Below are 18,651 nucleotides of genomic sequence, written 5' to 3'. Positions count from 1 at the left end.
AACTACAAGAAATTCTTCAGTCCATGAGATTGCAGAAAATACTATTTTCGAGACATGTCATCATGGATTGGGAAATTTTTCCATTTGAATAAAAAAGATTATGAACAAAGGGGTATATACCAATAACAGATGGCTAAATGAGAAGAGAGGTTTAATGATATGCATATGACAGATTTTGACAAATTAAACATACTGGATGTTCAAAGAAATTCTTCAGTACCTTGTCTGATGAGATAGCTTTTAATTTGTCAAATAGACAATAGACACCACAGGGAATGCAACATACTGGATGTTTTTCTCCTTTGCAACCGACAAACTATTCCTGCAAATTAATTTTGAAAAAGGAACATCTCATTCAAACACATTCATTTACCAAGGGAATCAAAATGATAGAAAGAAATTGACATTGAAACTTGGATTATTTTGTTATATGCGTAGTTGCATACTACCCAAGCACTCTAACAAAGGACAGCTAAAAAGAAAAGTTCATATGTAAAAGAAATAGAAGTTTCCATCTCAATAGGTAGGAGATTAGTATAAAATCATGAATTCAATTCACGGTTGGAAAGGAACATCAGAACTATGCTACTAATGGTCAGATTATATGCTCCAGAGTATATGAAGAGAAGTTTAAGAAATCACTTCAAAGTCTGACAAATCTAAAATCATAATACCCAATACAAGTGTACATGTATATGAAGTGGAGAAAATATGGTTAATACATTAAACCTGCAACTTGTGAATTAAAAAATAGAACTATGATGAAAGATCACCTAAAGAAGGCTGTCAATAGCTCTATGTACAAATTGTACCAAATTCAGAATTACATTCAAGTAACAAGAATTAACAAGAGATCACCGTTAGCAGGGAAAGGGTACTAGATCTATAACATAACAAGGATTTCAAGCTAAAATAAACTTTGAAGGCTTGAATCCTCATATTTAACTCATGCAAGCAAGGTTTTAAAGCAACATATGGTAGCAGTTTAGTAAAGATTGTTGCTGAAAATAGTGAGAACCCATAAAGTTAAGTCCCAACAACAATTTTACACACAAGCACATGTGTCAAACCCTTCAGTAGCTTCAAACTTAGACAGATAGGGATGTACCTCTTTATTCAAGCAGCTTCACATCCACAGAAGGGAAACACAAAGCAGATTGCTCCCTCTATCCTGAGATGTCGAGGCTTATAGAGGAGATGAAACTGCAAGTTCCAACCCAAACCTGTACATAGGGCAGCAAATCAAACATCAAATTCAATGAATCACAAAGAAACAGTGATTAGTAAGCATTTTTGTACAACTGCAAAAACTATCTCTTAAGGTGAGCTCAAAAATAAAAGTTGATTAGTTTTTTCTTTGAAAGAAAAAGTTCATATTTGAGTTCCTTCCCAGTGTATGCATCAATGAAAGAAAGAACAGCTGGTGCAGTCAAACTGGTGCAGTCAGATGAGTGTGTTAGCGAGCATGAGTGAATGAATTGGTTAAGTGTTTGGAAATCTTTTAAACTAATAGTGTTTGTATAGTTAAATATATGTATTTCAAAACAAATTACAAAAATGTCTTCTAGTCTAGTTCAAATGGTAAAAGCCTTCCCTTTTGAAGACAAGACCCGGGTTGGAATCTGGGAAAAGAATTTATAATTTTAAAAAACAATATATTTAGCGACGGAATTTATGTTTGCTGTTGGGGAAACTAAAGAGAAAACAACTACTGTTAATCTAAAGCCACCAATTCTACAAATTAAATTGATAGTGCCCACACTTTGGTACACAAAAAACAATTGTTCCTAAGTTTATTAAATGTACTGGTGCATAAATGAATGCCATTTTATCAAGTAATTTCAATACTATCTACTTCATTAATGGTGCAGCAAAACAGAATTCTGGAATGACTCCAAATTGATCCCAAAAGTCTCACAATTAAAGTTCTAACTAGGTGCAATTAGAGGAAAGAAACCATCATTCCTTATTATACTAGAACCACCCCAAGGCAAGACTCTACCTTCAGCAAAGTTGTGATAACAACAAGACCAACCCACTAACAGATACAAAAAACAGAAATTCAAAGTTCCACCTAAATATAATCCATCCTCCATCAAATTCAGAGTCAAAATCTGCCATGTCCAATTGTATATATTATCTTCTATTAGAGCTATATAACATGTCCAATAAAACTTGAAGTAAATGTTACGTATAAGTCAGGAGAAATGGGATCTAATTTCTTCATTTAGTTTAGACACGATCTAATTAATGATTTTCTTTTTATAGGCAAAGGGAAGACGTAAATATTTGCATTTGTTTACAAATTGTGCTTCTCTAATCTCTAGCCAACAACTGTAAAGTCCAATTTGTGCAACATTAAACTTCCTCAGCAACTGCATTCACGACCAAGGCTAATAGACAGAAATCAGAGCACTCAAAGCCAATAGAATAAGGGATAGTTAAGGCTGCAAATTAAAGACCATGTCCTCCTAATTATGCACATAATCAAGACCAAAAATGAGTTTTGATAAGATCCAGCACATGAAATAGATCAAAATGACAACTATTAAATATTTTGAACCTTAATCTGCAATGTTATAAAGTTATTCATGTATGATACAAACTCTCAAAATTACTGAATTAGGTTACCTTTCGGTATGATTTTGTAGCGTTCTACAGCAAAGGATAGTAGTTGGTCCAAACGTGACAGGAGTTCTACGGGAATTAGATTTCCCACCCCTGGGTTTAGAATTGCCACCCCATTTAAAAGTGGGGAAAAACCAATATTGCCCCTCCGTGTTTTAGTCCGAATGTATAACATTCGGACTCCTCCGAATTTTCAAATGTCGGACTCAGTTAATAATAGAACAAAACTATCAATTCAGATTCACATTTGTAACGGGACAGAACATCAACTCTCGGACTGGTTCAGGAGAAGCGACCCAGAGGCACCCAAATCGACCCACACATCACGACCAAAAGCAACCAAGAATCATCTGTGATTCAAAACCGACCACACTGAGGTAATTTGTTGGAATCCACGACCAAGAATCATGTGTATTTTGAATCATGTGTATTTTGATGAGTTAGTGTTGTGATTTCAAATTTAGGGTTTCAAATTTAGGTATTTCAGATTAGGTTAGGTTTCGAATCCCTTTTTATGAGTTGATTTGGTGAAATTTCATTCCTATTGTGATTTCTGGGGTATATGGGGTTCTGAGGTGCGAATTTGGGGATATTCGTACTCCGAATCTTGAAGATTCGGACTGGTTCAGGACTTCAAGATTCGGACTGGTCCAGGACTTCAAGATTCGGACTTGAGAGATTCAGTACTGTCTCTCCTATTGCTTCTGTTATTGTTTTTCATGATAAGATGAATGGGGTGAAGATAATTTCCATGCTTTTGGCTATCTTAGGGTAGTGGTTAAGGACATAACCAACTTGAGATTTCACATTTGAATTTCATAACATTATTTGAATTGTATTGAAATTTCATAACATTAGTTTACTGTGTATACTTGTGGATTGCTTCAACTAGTTAGTTACTCATTACATAGCTATTAATCTGTTTTCCTTATTTTTTCTGATAGATTATGGCGAGGACAAAGCAAACTAAGAGGGTATCGTCTGAAGAGTTGGCCGATCGTCGTGCCTATCTCCACGCTTCTCATAGGCGAGGTGATCATGATACAGATGTGTCGACTTCTCGGAAGCGGGCTAGGAAGGGGGCTCTGAAGGCGACCACTGAGGTTCCTGCCCCTGCTACTGAGGTTCCTGCTACTCAGGTTCCTGATACTGAGGTTCCTGCCCCTGCTACTGAGGTTCCTGCTACTCAGGTTCCTGCTACTGAGGTTCCTGCTCTCTCGACGCCTGAGGTTACTGCTACTGAGGTTTCTCCTCAGTCGACGCCTGAGGTTACCGCCCACGATACTGTTGAGCCTTCCACCTCTTCACTTGATATTGATGCAGTTGAGGAGTCGGAGTCGGAGTCGGGGTCGGAGTCGGGGTCTGAGTCTGAGATTGAGGGTGAGGATGTAGAGGTAGAGGATCCGAATATGCCGCCGCTCCAGAGAGATCCACCGTTTCCTGGTGGGCCGGTTGAGTTGTCACTTCTGCAGCATTACCCGGATCACATAGCGCCGTGGACGTGGCATACCCTACTAGGCACCACTGACCCTCGTTATTCTGAGCGAGGTGATTTGAGGCTTGCCACTGCTGGTACGAAGCTCGGGCTGATGACGTGTGAGGGGGACAATTACAGGGAGGTCCGCTTGATTGTGGAGAGGAGCGGACTGTATCCACTGGTCAGGTGCAGCTATGTAGAGACGGATCCAGGGCTTATATCGGCCCTTGTGGAGAGGTGGCACGAGGAGACTAGTAGTTTCCACATGCCATTTGGGGAGATGACTGTCACCCTTGACGACGTCTCCGCTCTTCTTCACATCCCGGTTGGTGGGAGATTCTACACTCCAGGAGTGGCCTCGAGATATGATGTGGCAGAGACCTGCGCTTTGCTGTTAGGGGGGGATGCAGATTTGTACATGGCTGAGTTTGATAAGCTTAGGGGTCCGACTATGAGGTTCAGCTTCTTGCGAGACCTTTACCCGAAAGCTGTTGCAGGTTTGTTTCATTCATTATCTGAACTTTTTCCAACTATTATTTATATTTACTTAATCATAATTGGTATTACATTGTAATGTAGAGGGGCGGTACGAGCATGCAGCCAGGATGTACCTGATGCATCTTGTTGGCGCGACATTGTTCGCCGACAAGAGTGGGGGGCACTCATTCTCCGCCCGTTGGATAGGCATGCTACAGGATCTTGAGCGGGTGTCGGAGTTCGCGTGGGGCGCCATGGCCCTTGCCACATTGTACGACCAGCTTGGACAGTCTTCTCGCAGCGGGGTCAAACAGATGGGCGGTTACACTTCCCTGTTGATGGCCTGGGTCTTTGAGCACTTTCCAGACAGGCTCGTTCGCCGGTATGCGAACCCGGCTTACACAGAGGACCAGCCCAGAGCTCGTAGGTGGACAGAGTCACGGTCGGGGCATGCTAGGCTTGACGAGAGGCGAGTACTACTTGATGAGTTGACGGCCGACGACGTCACTTGGACTCCATATGAGGCCCACAGGGAATGGCGACAGCGGGATGAGAGAGCTTTGTTCTCAGGCTACATTCGGTGTCCCTATCCCCCTGCTGTGCGACCTCATCTTCCGGAGCGGGTCATGCGACAGTTTGGGTATATACAGACGATCCCGCGCCACCCTAGTGAGATGGATAGATCTCCCGCAGCTGAGGCTGTTGATGCGGCATTCGCAGGTTATGTGCAGTACTCATTCCCTGAGGGCGACCCTGCTATAGAGGAGGGACAGGCTGTGGGCGGTTACATGGATTGGTACGCTAGAGTGTCTCATTGTTTCATCATACCGGATGAGAGGAGGATTGATCTCAGTGCCGTGGTAAATTTTAAATTTTATTTCTATTTTCTTTATGCACTTGTGGTTTTCTGTATGTGATTTACTAACAACGTTTTTTTTATTATTTACTTTCAGGCTGCTTTGCGTAGGGCTTTAGAAGTCCTTGAGTTGTCACTTGAGGTGGATGATGCTTTGCTGCCAGGCACACAGGCCCGCGCTTTAACGGAGAGAGCACTTCGCATCCTCCAGGACTTGGCTGGGACACAGGGCATTGCTTACGCTGCTGGGAGAGGAGGTCTGGGAGCAGGTGGCCGAGTAGGTGGCCGAGCCGGCGGCCGAGCAGGTGGCCGGGAGGGCGGCAGGGCAGGAGCCAGGGGAGGTCGTAGGGGTAGGGGAGGTCGTCGGGGTAGGGGACAGTAGGGGACATTAGTTGTATGAGCATTTTGTTGACATTACTATTATGATATTAGGGGACTATGTATTTTGCACTACTATTTCGGATTAGTATGAGTTTTATCTTCACTTTAACGTATATTTTTTTTTTATTTTTCACTTTTACCCTAAACCCTAATAATTTGTGAGCTTTATCTTCACTTTAACATTTTTTTTTTCTTTTTCACTTTTATAATCAACCCTAATAATTTTAAAAATCAATAACTTTTATAACCAACCCTAATAATCGACCCTTGTAATGGAAACCAAAACCTGGCACTCAACAACACAAACCCTTGTAATGAAGTTTAATCTTCAAGATATAATCCGAAACTTCAACCTTCGGATCAGTATGAAACTTCAACTTCCGGATTAGTATGAAACTTCAACTTCCGGACACCTCTGACAGATTCTACCACCTTTTTCAGCACCATTACTCCATAGCTTCACCTACCTCACCACCATTATGGCCTGCATAAACTCCTCAACCACCAAACCACCCCCCATTACATTTCACTTCTGATCACCCTCACTCCCTCACTTCCTCTTTTCTTACTACCCCTCAACCCCCCACCACCATCATTGCACCACCAACAACAACCTTCATGCACCACCAACAACAACCTTCATCAACCAGCACCACCTTGGTATGTATCATTGCATCCATTATAATTTGCCAATAATATACGTTTGTTTATATTTTCTACCATTTAAATTTCTCTTCATTTTTTGCCACCACCATCACTTCAACTTTTCTGCCCCGACATAAATCCGAATGTTCAAGTCTCGGATTAGTACGCACATGCAATCTTGATAGACTTGCTTCATTTGATAGAATTGATTCATTTAATAGGCTTGTTTCATTTTTTGTATGCATTTGATAGACTTGTTTCATTTGATAGAATTGATTCATTTGATAGGCTTGTTTCATTTTTTGTATGCATTTGATAGGCTTGATAGACTAGCTTCATGTTTGTATGCAGGGCTGAAAGTGCACATGCAAGCTTGAAGAAGATGCTTAGGAATGGCAAGGGTAACCTGTGCGATTCATGGGAAGCAATTGATAGGTTGACCATTGTACGCCACAATGCAATACAAGCATCGTTTGAGCGCAGTATTAACATTGTAGAGCACCGTTTCAAGTCTCCAATGTATAAGAATATGAGAGGATTCGTTGCTAAACATGCACTTCACCTAATGTATGATGAACAAAACAGATTTTGGGGTCATGGTGAGAAATGCGGTTGCGTGATGAAAGTCACTCATGGACTACCTTGCGCTTGTGCACTTCAGAGTATTGCCTCAATTCCGTATGCAGCAGTTGATCCATTCTGGAAGATACTTTCTTGGGAACAAGTGCCTGTTGTGGAGAGTCAAACCTCAAACAGTGGATGCATGCCGCTAGAGATTGAGGCTTTGTGGGCTCATTTCAATACCTTGGATGATGCGGGCCAAAGTATGCTGAGAAGGAAGCTTAAAGAGCTTTATTGTCCTCAAATCAGTTCATTGTGTCCTCCTGAAGTGAAGATAAAGCACAATCAATCGTCCAAGGAGAGGAAAACCAAACCTCCCAGAGGTCAATCAATAGGATCCACCCAGCGTGACCTTTCACATTGGGAACATGTTGACAATCAGACCAAAGAACAAGAATCGAAAGCTAGCAAGAGGAAACCTAGGCTCACCAAAACTCCTAAAACAACTCCAACATCGCAAGCTCCTAAGTCAAAGAACAAGATGGCTATGACGGCCACCGGCTCCAAAATCTACTTACCGGAGTTGCCATCTTTTTTATGGCCATATATACATGAAGTGATAGATGTTGTCGGGGATGGTAATTGTGGATACAGAGCCGTCGCTGCATTGCTGGACCTTCAGAACGGTCAGGACGGTTGGCCTCGGGTTAGGGAAGAGCTGATTGTAGAACTCACACTCTATGAGAAACACTATACACGCATGTGGGGTTATGATGTGGTACAAGCCATGCACAATCGTCTCACTCTCCCTCCTGATGGTAGAGCCACTAAAGCCAAATGGATGCATCTACCGGAGATGGGGTACCTTATTGCTAACCGGTTTCGGGTGGTTTTCATCTCCATCTCGTTAAAATCTAGTTACACTTACCTTCCGATGAGAGGAGGCGCCCCACCGTTAGAACATCCTGTCATAGCTATTGGTCATGTGACCAATCACTTTGTACAGGTATATCCTCAATTAAATACATATCTTCTTTTTTATTAATACACTCTCTTGTCACGTTAAACAATTTATATTGAAATATATCTAATTTTACTACTATACTCTTAAATGTAGCTGAAGTTGGTGTCTGGACATCCTATGCCGCCAATTGCTCCCCAATGGGAATACAACGTTGAAGAACCCGAGTCCGAATGGTGTAAACCGTATAAAGAGCGTTTGGATAGATTTATGGCTGAACACACTGTTTGGATTGGTCCTTGTGTTATTACCAACTTTGATTTAACAGACATAACAGAAGATTGATAATATGATTCATGTTTGTAATGTTGTAACCATGTCTGTAACCATATTATTAGCAAGAATATTTTCCTACATATATTAAGACAATGCTCCAGTATTGTAACGAGGTCTGTTTGTCCCATATTATTGTCACTGCATTTTCACGTTTCTGTCTGTGACAGTATCTGGTTTTAGAGGTACGAATCTTGAAGTTTCATATTAATCCGGGTTTTCAACTCTCGGACGTCTTAAAAAGGGGGGTGGTAAATTTAATTATGAATCAGTCCGGAACTTATAGTCCTGGATTGATCCGAAACTTAAAGTCCTGGAGTGATCCGAAACTTATAGTCCTGGATCACCCTTATCAAGCAGCAGAATGCCTACACAACCAACTCTGACCACCATCAATTACAATCTCAACCACCATCACTGCCTACACAACCAACTCTGACCACCATTAATCTTCACCACCAACCCCATTACTCATTCCTCCTACACCATAAATCCCTTTACTTCCTATATTAGTCCCCTATGCACCAAAGGCATCCTACACCATTACATTACTTCCCTTCTTCCCTTGTTGCAGGAAATAACCAGAAGAAATGGAACAAGATCCACCATCAACCTTCATCCGCCCTTGCAAACGCCAAGACAACCTTGCCTCCAGCTCTCGTCCTCTCATTCCCGGCCCAGCTGGCGCCGTCCAGGCCGCCATGATTCACCGCAGATCCACCGACGACAAACCAAACATTTCAACCCAACAATTCGTTAGGCAAGTCCTCCAAGACGGCCACGACACCGATCCCGATTTCCAATCCAATGCTTGGCTTTCAGCCCTGCAATTAAACGGATCTGCCACTCCTCTGGGCGCAATCACTCACCATCATGAAAGAGTAGATCACGTCATCGGTGTTATCAAATCCTGCAATCCCAATGGGTTTGGAGATGCAACAGTTACACTCAAGGTATTTCCTTATTCCTCCTTATATTTCAGTGAAATGATTCATGTTTCTCTCATGACATCTGAGATTGAGATTCAGGACCCTACGGGCACTGTTGGCGCTAGTATCCATCACAAGGTCTTCACTGAAAGCGTATTTGCGAAAGACATAACTGTTGGATCTGTTCTGCTTCTCCAAAAGGTTAATCTATAGGCAACTTTAACATTTTAAGCTTCTTTGGACAACTTGGACATCACATCGTTTCTTCACTTTGCTTTCAGGTCGCTGTGTTCTCTCCTAGAAAGTCTAATTGTTATCTGAATATAACCTTGTCCAATGTAGTCAAGGTATGATAATCTTCTTCCACATCTAAAATAAAGCATTTGAATCTTTTCCACATCTACAACAAAGCATTTGAATCTGTTTTCATTATACAGGTATTTTCAAAGGACAGTGCACCTCCACCTGGAAGCTTCACAAACATAACAGAAGATTAATATTAGTTCTTTACTAATCTATATTAAGGACTATTTGTGTAACTTTTGAAATGCTGAACTTAGATTTCGTATTGTTATTTTGCTTTACTTTTCTAATGCTTAACTTGGATTATTGTATTGTAATTTTGTTTAAATTGGATTATGTAACTTTTCAATTTTAAAGTCATGTTATATTTGCTGCAATTGGACTAAAGTCATGTTATTTTAACTGTAATTAAAGAATCCGAAGGTTTAACTCTCGGACTAGTCCAGAACATCAACCTCTGGACTGGTATGGAGGTTTAAGTCCCGGAGGGTATTCCCGGCATTTTTTTAAAAAGACTAGGGTGGCAATTCTAAACCCAGGGGTGGGAAATCTAATTCCCGAGTTCTACCTTGAGACTTGGCGTAACCAGAAACTATCAACACAAACAATCAAACACACAGAAATGGATTCAGTTTCAGCAATTTGGAAGAGAATCAAAGAGATCTAAAGAACTAAATAGAAGGGAAAAGGGAAGTAAATATTGAACAACAATAGAAGAAGAATTTCAATTACCTGAGAAATAGGAGGAGGGTTCACGTATTTGCTGGAAGCGAGGGAAGGCCAACGATGGAGAAGGAGAGGGTGGAGTCAGACACGCAAAGGGAAGGTGAGATGAGAGGAGGGAAGGACAAACGGTGGAGAAGGAGAGGGCGGCGTCCATGTGATGTGAGAGTCGAGAGGTTTCAGATGAGTGTGTTAGCGAGCATGAGTGAATGGATTGGTTAAGTGTTTGGAAATCTTTTAACCTAGTAGTGTTTTTAAACTTAAATATATTTATTTCCAAACATAATACAAAGAGTAAAATACACTCACCCCCTCAAGATTTGCAAGAATGACACTCCACCCCATTCTTTTTAAAAATCTACACTCCACCCCATTTTTTATAAAGGCAAATTTTAGTGACGAAAACAAATTCCTCACTACTAAAAACTAATTACTAATTAGTAAAAATTTAAATAAATTTAATGCATATACACTATCATACATTAATTTATGAAAATAATTTTACTGAATTAAATTTAAAAAAACCATTCACTCTGTCTGTTAAGTCCACGTCCCATCTATCTCCAAATCATATTTCTCACCACAAACGGCCACCACCAAGCCTTTACTCCCTTTAACACGGCTCCACTGTCCCACAATGTGAAACCCCATGGCACCTCCATGCCTCAAAGTTTTGTTGCAACCTGAACCCCAGAACGTGAATCGCACATCCCTAAAGCCACTTGTTCAACTACTTCTTGTGAATTTCACCCCTTGAAGTTGTGAGCGAACGCTCTGTTGGTCTTAGATATTGTTGGATTTTGTTAAAAACGATGCTCCACCGCCTCGTTGGGCTCTAATAACCTCAGATCCACTTCATATTTTCATAATTTTGTTTCTCTATTTTCTTCACCCATTTGTGTTGCTTTTTTGGCCTACAACCCAATTTTGAAAATTGGAGGTATAAAGAGATTATTTTGATTAAAATTGAATTATTACCAAATATGAAAACACAAGCATGTTTAACTATGTTCGAGATATGGTTTGTAAATCGGGCAGGTGTGCTATTGCATAATTTGCATTATGAATTTACGGAGGAAAAACGCGATTGAGAGAATGAGGAGGATTGTGATGTTTTCATTTTTAAATTTATTGGATTATATTGATTTTTTTTTTGAAATTATTGATTAACAATTTAAATAATAACTAATTATTAATGAAAAATATTTTTCGTCACTAAATTTGCCTCTATATAAAATGGGGTGGGATGTAGATTTTAGATAAGAATGGGGTGGAGTGTAATTCTAACAAACCTTAAGGGGGGTGAGTGTACTTTACTCTAATACAAAATATATCATCTAGTTCCCTTTTGGAGACAAGAACCATGTTTGAATCTGGGAGAAAAATTATTCATTTTTAAAAACAATATATTTAGCGACGGAATTTCTGTTAGATTTCCGTCGCTAACTTCTGACAAAATTCACCGAGGTCATCAGCGACGGTATAATTCCGTCGCTAATTTGCATTATAAAATATTAAAATGGAATTAGCGACGGAACAACAGCGAGGTGAAAAATCCGTCGCTAAAATCACGTTTTTTTAGTAGTGAAATACTCTAATTCAACATGACTATTACCTTGTGATGTGTAACTTGCAATTTTTTTTTAAATAAGCCGAAGAATGCATTAAAGGGAGTACAAGGGATACTTCAACCCTTAAAAAAAAGAAACCAAACAAGAACAAGAAATTAAATCCGTCAAAGCCAAACATTGCCTTGTTTCCTTTGTCACGCAAGGGTTGATCCTACCCACTACTTAAACCACCAAAATCAGCAACCAACGAGCAACTTACAACAGCACGTTACAAAACTTCAAGCATAAAAGGGGTTGCATAGCCATAGACCATTCAAACACCGAACAAGAAAACCCTCCTAGATATGCAGCAAAACCGCCGAATATTATGATGGTAGTGTTGCATACGGGAAGGTTGTTGAATCGACATACTTGCAGATCACTGACGAAACCGCCAGACTTGTGGGGTGACAACGTGTACATAGGGTAAAGTGGGCAGATGACAAAAATGGACTAATCTTTTGGGGTCAACTGTTTGACCAAAAGGGCCCACCTGCTTCAGTTGAAATAGCCGCGAATTTACTCTTATTAAGATTAACCTTAGGCCAAATTTTAGCAAAACTCTATTGAGTTAAATAAAGTTAAATCAAAGGAAACTATTGAGTTAAATAGAGTTAAATTATAGGAAGGGAGAACAATTATCGAGATTTATACAAAAAAAAAAAAACAGGGAGATGGGTAGTGGTTTAGCACTTCGTAACTCTTTAGCATAGTTTTATGGATGAGAAGAATCCTGCTTGGATAACTTATATGATTAAAAATAAATATGATATATAAAAATAAATATGAAAATAAAATAATAGTAAATGAATCATAACTCTTTATCTTTACCAAAATTAGTGTGTTTATTGTGGACCTCTCATAATTAGGTTTGGTGGTTGAGTGTATGCCTCTCAATTTCTAATAGCTCTTGATTTTGAAGGTTAATTTCTATATTGGAGATACGATTACCAGCGTACATCGATCAGGCCAATAATACATGATGCAAAATGAGAATAAAACCGCGCAAACTATGTCAGAAAAATTCCAATTTTAATCGCTAAACTTAAATTTCATGTTAATTTCAATATAGGGGGGGACTATTACCAATGTCCATCAATCATGCCAATAATACATGATGCAAATTAAAATGAGAATAAATAGAGCAAACTATGTCTGAAAAATTCCAATTTTAATCACTATACTTAAATTTCATCCTCTTGCTTAACATTTGGTGTATGGTTGAGATCAAAATCCCTTAAAACTCTTCCTCTTTCTTCTCTTGCAACTACAGCTTGACTTGATTCCCCAGCTCCATGTGAAGAAGGCCTATTGTTCTTCTCTTTATAGTGGCTTGATTTGTGCCCTCCCAAGGCTTGAGGTGTTGAGAAAGATTTTTCACAAATGTCACATTGGTACTCGTCTTTCACCGCCCGCCGCGAGTTTTCAGCTTTAGATTCTGAATTTGGAAGCTTGATTCTCACCACCAACTTCCTTCTTTTGTTACTCTCCTTCACCACCACCACCGTCTCCTCAAGATCTCGCCCTCCATTAGTACCTGATCAAGGACAGAACCAAAAAAAGTGAGTAAGGAAAGCGAAAACTTAACACAAACAAAATAAACAATAGTTATTCGAAAGAGACAAAGATAACATTTGAATACTATTCTAGGCGCGGCCGCCCAAGTTTTACCTTTCTTACCCTTCAATGCTGCATTCATATACCTCACTTTAGTGAAATAAGCATCTTCCTCGTCTTCCTCCTCGCTATCCGTCTCATCCCCAGATTCAGAAGATGTCTTTTCTCCATTCTGCACATAATAATGACCACTTATCTTCCCTTTGTGATATTGACCACCATTCTCGAGCTTGACATGTTGTGATGATTGAGGCCATTTATCCTGAGACATTTGCATGAGTATACTAGCAGCATTATGAACCTCCTCATTGCTAGAACCACTTTCATTGATCTTCCCTTTGTGATACCCACCCCACTCTTGTGGCAAATCTCTTGATCCAATGTCATCACCATCATCACTGCCATCATCATCATCTTCTGACTCTGAGTTGGGGAAGCAAGAGCCTTGCGCCAGGGCGGGATGATCGGGAGGGAGAACACCCCTCCATTTCCTATCAGGGTGGGACCTCATGTGGCCATGCAAGGACTTCTTGGATGGGAAACCCTTTTCGCAAACATAACAAATTTTTGATGTTGATGAGCAATTACCCTTCTTACTGGACCTACCTTCTTTTTTTAGAGCTTGAAGGTGTGATCTTTTGTGGCCTCCTAATGCCTTGCCAGAACCGAAACACTTTCCACAAATCTCACACTTGTGATTTTTTGATGGAGCTAGTTTCTCACCTGATGATGACCCTTCAATATCACAACCCTTTGAATCATTACCAGTTGAATTTTTAGTCTTAAACTCTATCTCATCCTCTGAGGTCATAGCTGACCCTTGTGATTTATCATCATCCTTATGAAAAAAACAAGTCAAAAACATGAAATAAAAAATCGACTTTTGTATTGGTCAACAACACAAACACACCCGGGTACTAGTACTACCGGTACTAGTCTTGTATCTAAGTTTTATCCGGAAAAAAATTGAGCTGCAGCAAAAGAAAGCAAATGAAAGAAAAAGTGTTTTTTACCTGATTTTGGTGATGATCACCATCCATATTTGAGTACTACTTAGAATTCCAAAAAAAATCTTGTGTTTCTTGGTTTCTTCTCTACTGAAAGGAAGGATTGAACAGAGAAACTGAAGAAATCACACAACGAACATTCCTCAAAGAGCGAATGTTGTTGTTCTTAGTATGGAAATTGTGAAGAGTGCACTGATGAGGGGTGTGAAGAAAAGAGGGGAATTATTAGGATTTCATTGGGTGGTTAGACTTAGCTAAGAAGGCTGAAGAAAAAAAATAGGGTTTATTTTCATCCGGATATCTTTTCGGCGTTTGAATTCTAATGATTGTTGCTGATCAAAACCGCGGCTAATAGATAGATTGATTAAAAAAAAGTTACCAATTTATTATATCTTCTAATTATTTATATCTTGATTACGATTTTAACTCGATTTAGGAATTTCAGGATTCCCTCCTAATTTAACTGATTACTTGCCAATCAACAATATACTCAATTTTTGTTCCAAAAAAAAAACAATATACTCAATTTCAAAAAAAAAAACAATATACTCAATCTATTCGGTTACTTTTACCTAATTTTTTGTAATTAACAAAAATTAGTTACTAGTAATAAATTTATTAAAATATTCCTTCAAAAAAAAGTAAACTTATTAAAATTTCTATTACTTTTCTTAATTACCCTTAATTAAAAAATTACATATTCACTTTTTTATTTTTATTTTTAACGTACATAATCACTACGTTCAAAAAAACGTACATAATCAGTTATTTTCTCTCTACTTTAATTATTTGTTTAATCTTTGAATTTCTCTCCAAGTTTTTTTTTTGGTACAAATTTCTTTCCAAGTTAACAATTTTTTAGAATTTTACTAGTTGAGTAACCCGTGCAATGCACGAGTGACTTGTGACTTTTGTTATATCTAAAATTTGTTCAAAACTATATTTTTTTAACTTTTTACAGTTTTCAATTGCATAAATATATAAATGTTTTTTTCTATTTTTTGTGTGTTAAAACGCTCTCACAATTTTGACCCGAGTGTGGTGGAGATAAAAAATCTATCTAAAAGTGTGGCTCTTACGGATTGAACTTTCAACCTTTACGTTCAAACAACCACTTTATTTGAAATATATATTTGTATATTTTTTTTGAAAATAAAATATTCATAAATATTGCACTTTTTTATATATGATGGATTTTTGTTCAATGTTTGGTTTTAAGATACAAAAATTAAATGCAGATTTAATACTGTTTTAAAAAATATTATTTCAAAGTTAATAAAAACAAAATTTATATTTTTTTTTTTGGGATGATATGGGGTTTACACGTAGCAAAACCTTTCAGAAAAAAACATTTCTTTAGTATATTATACAGATAGATATAGATATAGATTATCTTTTTTATACTCAATCTATTCGGTTACTTTTACCTAATTTTTTGTAATTAACAAAATTAATTACTAGTAATAAACTTATTAAAATATCTATTACTTTTGTAAATTACCCTTAATTTATTTTGATTGGATAAATTACCCTTAATTAAAAATTTACATAATCACTTTTTTTTGTTTTTAACGCACATAATCACTTATTTTCTCTCTCTACTTTAATTATTTGTTTAATCTTTCATGACTTTCTCACCAAGTTAACAACTTTTTAGAACGTCTCCGAATAACTAAGTGGGTTGGTGTAGTGGTTCAGCACTTCATCGTTTAAGCAAGTGGTTGGGGGTTCGAATCCCAACTCTTGCGAATAGAAAAAACTCATTGGCCAGGCCCCTACCGCTTAGTGCGCTGACTCTGGGGCCAGAGATTAGTCTCACGGCTGTCGTAATGTACCAGCCAAATAGCGAAGAACTCAGCCATTGCCACACTCTCAGTTGAGCTGATTCCAAAACTTGGTTATGCTCAAAGACCTCACCATTGAAAATCACCTAGATTAGACAACTGCCCTCCAGATAACAAGTTCCCTATTTTTCTGCGCTCTACTTCTGCCAATTGAAGGAAATTGAGAAAAATGTCTGAGAACTAGACTCCTTCTCTAACCTGGACAAAGGGACTCATCTCCGCTGTTAATGACCTGTCTCCGGCATATATTATCCATGAATTTGTTTCTCTAGTTTAATTATTTGTTTAATCTTTAATGAATTTTCCAAGTTAACAACTTTTTAGAATGTCCCCAAATCATAGCTCATAAGAGCACGAGGACAAATGGGTTGGGTGAGGCAGGTCCATGGATCAGCTCCTGGGGGTGCAATTTATCTTTCCGATGTAAAAAAAGCTTTTTAAAATTTTATTATATTTTTTATATTAAATATAAGGATAAATTTGAAAAAATAAATTAAAAGTTCTCTTCTATAAATATAACCAAAAATGTACTTTTTTTTATAATCGAAAACATTGCATTCAACTGCACAAGGGATGCAACCCGAATACAATGAGGAAATAACCCGTAAAAAGACTAGAACCAACTAGAAGAAAAAAATACAAAACGCATGAAACCAGAACAGCAAAAATGAAAAGAATTCAGCAGAAAAAAAATATAAGGTTTAAATACTCTAGAGGTCCCTTAAATTGTATGGTGTATGAAAGTAAGTCCCTGAAAATTTTTTCCCGATTTGGGATCCCTGAAATTTGTTTTTTAATCAAAATAAGTCCCTACCTGTGTTTCATGCTTATGTGGCTCATTTTTTACACAGTCATCAATTCCATGTGTATTTTTTCTTTTTTCTTTTATTCCAAGTGTGTTAATGAATTATAATTAACAAATTTCTTTATTTAATTAACAAAGATTAAGACTTAATTAAAAATAAAATTACACTAATATGATTTTAAAATTAACTAAACCTAATTAACACATACTTCACTCATCTTTTCTTTTTCAGATCACTTTTACAAAACATTATCTTCAAAAATAAAACATTCCTAAACCCAGTTTTCATGAAGATGAATAGTCCCCTGAACCAGATCCATTACCAACCCAGAACGAAAAAGGAAAAAATCAGAAATTCTGAAACACCACTTGAAACCATGAATTTTAACACAATGAAAATTCCACAATTAAAATCGTTTCCCCAAATCTTATGAAGCTGCCAATTACCAAGTTCTTCAGCATCTCCTTTCCATGGCTTCAACTCCATGAGTTCAAGAACACCAACCACCATGAAGCAAGACACCAGCCACCACAGAACAAGGAACCAACCGCGAGATTCCATCTCACCACCGCACCCTAAAACATGCAAAACCCCATTTAAGAAAATTAACACACAGAGCAATTTTGATTATAAATACTTACACAAACCCTGTATCTCTGTTGTTTTAGGGCCATGGTGTTAAGGAGGTGGGGTGAGTTGATGAACAAGAGAGGGAACATAGGTGGTGCAGCCGGTGTTAACAGGGTGCTGTTTGGGATGAATTGAATGTTGTGTGCCAGCGGAGCTTCGAGGTCCATGGGTTTTGTCCATCTTTGATTTGGGATGATTAGGGATTAGGGATTAAATTTAAACTTAAAATGTTTAGTTTTTTTTATCAGTCCATGTGTAATAAAAAGAAATTATAGAAGCCACGTGGAATCAATGACTAGGCAAAAATAGAGCCACATAAGTTGGTAACAAGGGTAGGGACCTATTTCGATTAAAAAAAATTCCAGGGATCCCGAATCGGAAAAAAAAATTTTAGGGACTTATTTTCGTACGACATACAATTCCAAGGACCTCCAGAGTATTTATGCCAAAATATAATGCCAAAACAGAGGAAAAATAAACAATTTAGAAGCTAGAAAACATGAGCCAAGTACTATAAAAGCCATTGTTCTGTAGTAAGAGCATATTGGAGGTATAAAAGAATATTCTAATAAACCATAGTTGAACATGAAAATAGTAAATGATGTCAAAATAGGATATTCTTCCATTAATGATAAAAAATGTGTCTAGTACAATGAGGGGACCCCTTTTACTGTGAGTGTTATCCTTATCTAGAATATTCTTAGGTTTGGACCTCACAAACGAGGTCCAAGTCTCTATGCAAATAAGACAAAACGGATAGAATAGGACAGTTGGCTTGGGACCACGTATCGGGCGAGCGTCCCTTTGCTGCCCTAGTGGTCGCCAAGTGCTAAGTAATATTAATCCTGCCATATCGTTGAGTA

General features: G+C 38.2%; 4 protein-coding genes and 1 long non-coding RNA gene across 5 annotated transcripts; 3 read left to right on the top strand and 2 right to left on the bottom strand.

Annotated features, from left to right (window-relative positions):
* The first annotated feature begins 2,707 nt into the window (after positions 1-2,707).
* LOC130713826 (uncharacterized) lies at positions 2,708-7,856 on the top strand. Its single transcript, XM_057563664.1, has 5 exons — positions 2,708-4,602; positions 4,685-5,442; positions 5,536-5,816; positions 6,816-7,803; positions 7,848-7,856. Exons 1-5 carry the CDS (start codon positions 3,576-3,578, stop codon positions 7,854-7,856), a joined length of 3,063 nt encoding a protein of 1,020 aa, XP_057419647.1. The 5' UTR covers positions 2,708-3,575.
* Positions 7,857-7,871: 15 nt separating this feature from the next.
* Positions 7,872-8,546, top strand: LOC130733344 (uncharacterized). The gene is made up of 2 exons (XM_057585490.1): positions 7,872-8,031; positions 8,143-8,546. The coding sequence occupies exons 1-2, from the start codon at positions 7,882-7,884 to the stop codon at positions 8,329-8,331; spliced, it is 339 nt and encodes a 112-aa protein (XP_057441473.1). The 5' UTR covers positions 7,872-7,881; the 3' UTR covers positions 8,332-8,546.
* Positions 8,547-8,672: 126 nt separating this feature from the next.
* Positions 8,673-10,075, top strand: LOC130733343 (uncharacterized). Its single transcript, XM_057585489.1, has 4 exons — positions 8,673-9,272; positions 9,348-9,449; positions 9,530-9,595; positions 9,686-10,075. The coding sequence occupies exons 1-4, from the start codon at positions 8,910-8,912 to the stop codon at positions 9,743-9,745; spliced, it is 591 nt and encodes a 196-aa protein (XP_057441472.1). The 5' UTR covers positions 8,673-8,909; the 3' UTR covers positions 9,746-10,075.
* A 2,993-nt stretch (positions 10,076-13,068) lies between these two features.
* Positions 13,069-14,541, bottom strand: LOC130713743 (zinc finger protein ZAT9-like). The gene is made up of 3 exons (XM_057563572.1): positions 14,515-14,541; positions 13,556-14,339; positions 13,069-13,421 (listed from the first exon to the last, which is right to left on the bottom strand). Exons 1-3 carry the CDS (start codon positions 14,539-14,541, stop codon positions 13,069-13,071), a joined length of 1,164 nt encoding a protein of 387 aa, XP_057419555.1.
* Positions 14,542-17,346: 2,805 nt separating this feature from the next.
* LOC130731566 (uncharacterized) lies at positions 17,347-17,998 on the bottom strand. The gene is made up of 2 exons (XR_009016742.1): positions 17,800-17,998; positions 17,347-17,733 (listed from the first exon to the last, which is right to left on the bottom strand). It is a non-coding gene; the product is annotated as an uncharacterized LOC130731566 (long non-coding RNA).
* Positions 17,999-18,651: the final 653 nt, after the last annotated feature.

This window comes from Lotus japonicus, chromosome 1 (genome assembly GCF_012489685.1).
Source record: "Lotus japonicus ecotype B-129 chromosome 1, LjGifu_v1.2".
NCBI classification, from domain to species: domain Eukaryota; kingdom Viridiplantae; phylum Streptophyta; class Magnoliopsida; order Fabales; family Fabaceae; genus Lotus; species Lotus japonicus.
The sequence above is the reverse complement of the archived record's forward strand: the minus strand, read 5'-3'. Positions and strand labels throughout refer to the sequence as shown.